This window comes from Micropterus dolomieu, linkage group LG08 (genome assembly GCF_021292245.1).
Source record: "Micropterus dolomieu isolate WLL.071019.BEF.003 ecotype Adirondacks linkage group LG08, ASM2129224v1, whole genome shotgun sequence".
Classification (NCBI taxonomy): Eukaryota; Metazoa; Chordata; class Actinopteri; order Centrarchiformes; family Centrarchidae; genus Micropterus; species Micropterus dolomieu.
In genome coordinates, this window is record NC_060157.1 from 8,204,121 (window position 1) to 8,210,209 (window position 6,089).

The 6,089-nt window shown below is 38.4% G+C and overlaps 1 protein-coding gene across 2 annotated transcripts in view; it reads left to right on the forward strand.

Annotated features, from left to right (window-relative positions):
* Positions 1–1,377: 1,377 nt before the first annotated feature.
* Positions 1,378–6,089, forward strand: part of nemp1 (nuclear envelope integral membrane protein 1) — a 15,393-nt gene continuing 10,681 nt past the window's right edge. Inside the window, exons 1-6 of one of the 2 annotated variants that reach the window (XM_046055216.1) lie at positions 1,378–1,534; positions 2,759–2,880; positions 3,180–3,396; positions 3,485–3,557; positions 3,641–3,734; positions 3,836–3,950. In XM_046055216.1, the coding sequence (XP_045911172.1) occupies positions 1,426–1,534; positions 2,759–2,880; positions 3,180–3,396; positions 3,485–3,557; positions 3,641–3,734; positions 3,836–3,950 (730 nt within the window). In that variant the 5' untranslated portion in view covers positions 1,378–1,425. The remainder of the gene's footprint in view (positions 1,535–2,758; positions 2,881–3,179; positions 3,397–3,484; positions 3,558–3,640; positions 3,735–3,835; positions 3,951–6,089) is intronic. The other variant, XM_046055217.1, reaches the window with a different exon arrangement.

The window sequence follows — 6,089 nt, forward strand, 5'->3', positions numbered from 1 at the left end:
TATAAAAAAATATTAGAAACAATGTTTTCGTCTGTGAAATAAACTAATTTCTCAAAAATTGAAGAGGACATGCAGGATTAGCATCAAAAACAATGGCATATTCTTTGGGTGTGATGGAATTCTGAATATGATAGTAACAAACCATACGTATTTAAGAGTTGTCCAACTAGCAAACCATGAGCGATAAAACAGTGATTTTTGTACAAGATGTCTTTATTATTCCCTCTTTATTAATAAAGTATCTATGCGGACTGAAGTTATGATTGTGTACTAGTGTGCGTACTACTAGTATGGCAGGCTGTTTCGAATACAGCCGTGGAAACGTTGAACCTTGAACGCACACCGATGATGACAACATCTATTGTGAGCTTGTGATTAGCTGCACAGCTTGTAACTCAACCGAGCTGCCGGAGGAGGAAGGGGCTTCTGTTAAAAGAAGGACATCAGATCATTTATCTGTATATACAGTCAAGATGTTGGCAATTGTAACAGCATTACAGCGGATAGAAGAATTACAAAGTTATTCTTTGTACAGACTCCTGCTCTGCATTAATGTCACTGCAGTCATTTACATCTTACAGCAGGCAAGACATGGTTAATGAGATTTATGAAACGTTGTACAGAATTAAAAATATGAACATGCTGATAACATTTATATGTACACCAGCTCACAGAGGGATTAAGGGAAATGAAGGTGTGGATGCATTAGCAAAACAGGCTCTGAAACATGAGGAGATCTTGTGCGTACCACTCAGTAAATCTGAAGCCAAAGGAATAATCAAAAAGAAACATCATTAAAGAGTGGCAGAACAGCTGGGATACAGGAAATACAGGGCGACATCTCTATATACTACAGTAGGATGTGGGCACAGGAAGCTAGAAAAAACAATAAAGAGGAGAATATCTTGACAAGGCTGAGGGTAGGGCATACTAGACTTAATAAAACACTGCACTTAATAAACAAGCACCCTTCAGGATTATGTGAACACTGTCAAATAGAGGAATCAGTAGAACATGTAATTCTTCACTGTGAAAAATTCTCTTGAGAACGAGAAACATTAAGGAGGGAAATCAGACAGCTTGGACATTGAGGTAGGGAAACTATTTCATTATTTGAAAGAAACTGGATTGATCATTAGAGTTTAGTGACCAGTGAAATAATTCAGTATTTCATTTCATTAATTCATCTTTCATTTTTATGTTTTTGTTTTGCTTTGTTGTGTTGTGTTTTGTTATGTTTTGTTTATTTTATTTTATTTATTTATCAAGGGATAGAAACTGTGGTCCACACTCCAACATAGTAGGTGGCGGTAATGCACCTTAACGCTGGGTGCCACCCGCCATAAAACGTAACAAAGAAGAAGAAGAAGAAGAAGGAGGAAGGGGCGGGGCCAAAGATAGGAGGAGGGATATGGTGCTATCATCATGGCGGGATGCATGAAAATGATAAACGGTTTCTTTTCTACAAATGCTAAATTCATATTCTTCATGGTGCTGCTTACAGCTTTACCTCAAACCTCACACCAAGATACGGGTAAGTAGCAGCGTTACGCATCAATAACAAAGACCTTAATTAATATGATACGTATTTTAAACGTGTTTCACTGCTCATGGCTAAATCATGTTAGCTTGTGTTTGGTATTTGAAACTGTATGTTAACGTTACGTTACAGGAGTAAATTGATGCTGTGCCTTTGTGTCACTTATTCTCATAGCGCGATAATTACTGCCTGTTCTCTGAGTCTGTCTTTGTATAACGGAGACATTTAAATACATTTTATTATGTATTTTGCTGTTGTAGCCGCGCCCCACCCTCAGGTCATTTTTAACTTAACCACCATAATTATAAAAGCAGGCCGTCACTAAACCTGTTTAATAAATACGAAGCTCAGTATGAAGGTAACAACCGTGGTGTAATAACGTTATTCATTTATTTATTCGTCTAAGCTTATAATGTGGTATGTTGTTGGGACTGTCAGAGAGTTGATGAATCGACTGAGCTTTAACGGTTTGAGGTTGTAAGTTACTTTGTCGGTGTCAGACACAAAATAGGCCAAAAAATTAAAAATCCAAGTAACGTTAGATGTGCAGCTAGAAAACAAACTGTTGCCTGTTTTAATCTAGATTTAAAAGCCTAACTAGGGACAAGAACTGCAGCCTGACTCCCTAGATATACATTACAGATGTTGCACAGCTTATCTGTATGCAACAACGTTTATCTGTATGGCTCCTGTTAATAAACATATGGATAAATTTAAGATAAATAAATGAATGCACAGAAATATATACACACATTCAGCTGTTATGTACAAGGAAATATAAAACAATACAGGCTAACAATGCAAAGAAATTCTCTAGGTCAAAGAACTACATTGCCCATCTGTTTCAAGACATTACCAAGACTTTTTAGAAATGAACTATATGTCGCCAAGAAAAAAAACAGGTTTCTATTTTAAGTAGGAATCAATGGGTGCCATAGAGAGAGAAGGGAAGTCAATAGGTTCTGAGGGACAGACCAATGCAGTGCTTTTAGTTTTGGTCTTTTCATATGATTTATGGACAATACACAAATATATAATAACAGTCAGCATTATCCTTCAAATACATGACTTAAGTGAGTGCCTTTTAAGATAACGGACATATTTTACATTTGTTGTCCATGTCACAGGTTTCTCATACAGTAAACTGGCCAACTGATAAATATATGTGATGCAGTCTTAGTATTACAGTACATACATGCCTCTGCTTATCACACCCAGGAAACAAACCTCCAGTAATTGATCTCCGGGATGGACAGGAGTATGCCATGTCAGGGTCCAGCAGGTTCTGTTACAAGAACTCTGTTGTGCCAACATGGAGGCAAACATGGACAAGAATTCAGGTAAGTTACATGATGTTGCCCAGCCAAATACAGAACTGTTCATATTCTGAGTTCATGTGTAATGCACTTTCTCAATCATAAAATAATTAGATAATGTTCAAGAAAGTCTGGGTATCTTGGGGTCAAATTCAAACAAATATGCAAATGTGCTTTAAAGCTTACATATTCTGTATGTTGTGATCTGTGACATCAAGAAAACACAGAAGCCTCTGCATTCAATTTACAGCATTTAATTTTGAACAATTCCTTATGGTAACCCACAGTTGATTAGGTCCATATTAACTGAAGATTACTGACAGGTCAAAGTGTGGAGTTCAAACGTGTTTAATGTGGAAACTGTGGAAGGTGAGGAGGAGCTGCAGGAGCTGGAGCGCTTCAGTGTCTGGGGCTGGTTCCAGAGCTTTTTACGTGAGCGGCACAATGAAACCACAATTAATATCGGTCTGTTCAGCAAAAAGACGTGCTTCAAGATCGACCCTGCTGATAAAACTCAGTACACTGTCAAGCCCATGCGTAGTAAGTGGACAACAGATTAACACAATTAATATGCTTGTTAGTGACATGCTATTACATGGCTAACACATTGTTCTTCTTTTTCTTGCAGAGTTTGATATCTATTTGTTTTTGGTATTCCTTGCTGGAGTGTTGTTGTTCATCTGTGCAGACTCACTCAGCAGGTAATTTTTCTTACTTATGTTCCACTGTTAGGATTCAACAGGATTATGATATTCTACTAACAATTTTTCTCCCTTACATGAAGGAGTCAAGTCTTCTTCTACTCTGCTGGTATGAGCACAGGCATGATCGCCTCTCTCATCATCCTCTTTTTCATTTTGGCACGCTTTTTGCCAAAGGTAAGGTATTTCATTATCCTCAAATATCCCTGATTTTATAGGTTAAAACACTTTTGTCTCATACTTAGTTATTGTACCCTTTGTGTTTGTTGTTCCCACAGAAAAGCCCTTTTTATGTGCTGATTGTTGGCGGTTGGTCATTTTCTCTTTACGCCATCCAGCTTGTCTGCAGGAACCTCAACAAAATTCTGCAAGAACACTGGCACGTGGCATTAGGTACAGACCCTTCATTATCACAAACTTTATATAAAAAGTGACTCTCTGGAATTGGTAACATCAGACCAAAGCAAGACTCTTATTAAACAGATCATTATAGACAATTGAGCGTGTAAGTTAGCATCCCCTATATTTGTCACCTTGAGACTTTTAATATGAATCACCTTTTTAAGTGAACGAGCATCTGTTAAAGTTATCAACACAGATTAGTCTCCTGACTACAACCTCAAGGCACAATGACGAGTCAGTGCCTTTGTTTTCTGTAGTATGTAATGCTTCATTATAGAGCCCGACTGATAAATTGGTGTGCTGATATTGGCTGATATGAGCAGATAAATTGTTATCTGTGTTTATAAGAGCCGATAAATGACGAAATGAAGAGACTGAAGGCAAATCATTCAATCTTGTTGTTGTTGCATAGTTTGTGCAGCAGAGGGCACTCTGCAACTCCCCTGTTGACAACACACATTTGGAAGCCAAAAATCCACCACAAAACACAGCAACCAGTGGACATAATCAACTGTACTTTTGTTCAGAGTGCTTTTTATAATAATAAAAGAAGTTTATTTTTAAACTGCATTATGTCATGTTATCTTGGTGAGGTCTCATAATTACACATAACAAATGTTAATCTTAGTTTGTGTTTTTGAAAAGGAAAAGAATATTGGATTTTAAAATCCTCATATCAGTATCGGTTGGGCTCTACTTCATTATGCATGCTTGCAGTCTATTTATAATACAGCATGTGCTTTTCAATCACCTAGGATCAAAATATATATATATATATATATATATAAATTAGCGTGTGTATATATATTTTTGAAACTCAAAATTAGAATATCGTGCAAAAGTTAATTTATTTCAGTAATTCAACTTAAAACGTGAAACTAATATTATATAGACTCATTACATGCAAAGTGAGATATTTCAAGCCTTTGATATAATTGCGTACAGCTTATGAAAACCCCAAATTCAAAATCTCAGAAAATCAGAATATTACATTAAATCAAGAAAAAAAAAGCATTTTAAATACAGAAATGTCAGGCCTCTGAAAAGTATCATGCATATGTACTCAGTACTTGGTTTGGGCCCCTTTTGCATGAATTACTGCCTCAATGCGGCGTGGCATGGACGCCATCAGCCTGTGGCACTGCTGAGGTGTTATGGAAGACCAGGATGCTTCAATAGCGGCCTTCAGCGAGTTTGCTGGCCAATCTCGCACAGTAATCCCATGGTCATTGAACCAGGTTTTGGTACTTTTGGCAGTGTGTGCAGGTGCCAAGTCCTGCTGGAAAATGAAGTCAGCATCTCCATAAAGCTTGTCTGCTGAGGGAAGCATAAAGTGCTCTAAAATGTCCTTGTAGACGGTTGCGCTGACTCTGGAGTTAATAAAGTACAGTGGACCAACACCAGCAGATGACATGGCTCCCCAAACCAACACAGACTGTGGAAACTTCACACTGGACTTCAAGCATCTTGGATTGTGCCTCGCCATTCTTCCTCCAGACTCTGGGACCTTGGTTTCCTAATGAGATGCAAAATTTGCTCTCATCAGAAAAGAGGACTTTGGACCACTGAGAAACAGACCAGTTCTTTTTTTCCTTAGCCCAGGTAAGACGCTTCTGACGTTGTTTGTTGTGCAGGAGCGGCTTGAAAAGAGGAATACGACATTTGAAGCCCATGTCCAGGACCCGTCTGTGTGACTCTTGATGCAGTAACTCCAGCCTCAGTCCACTCCTTGTGAAGCTCCCCCTCACATTTGAATGGCCTTTTCCTGACAATCCTCTCCAGGCTACGGTCATCCCTGCTGCTTGTGCACCTTTTTCTTCTACACTTTTCCCTTCCACTTAACTTTCTATTAATGTGCCTTGATACAGCACTTTGAGAACGTCCAACTTCTTTTGCAATTACCTTTAAAAGGAAGGCCTGGATGACTGAGAATCTTCATAGATACCTTTTCAGGCTTTCCCTCCTTGTGGAGGGTGTCAATGATGGTTTTCTGCACAACTGTCAGGTCAGCAGTCTTCCCCATGATTGTGAATTCCACTGAACCAGACTGAGAGACCAATTAAAGGCTCAGGAACCCTTTGCAGGTGTTTTGGATTAATTAGCTGATTAGAGTGTGACACTTTGAGCCTA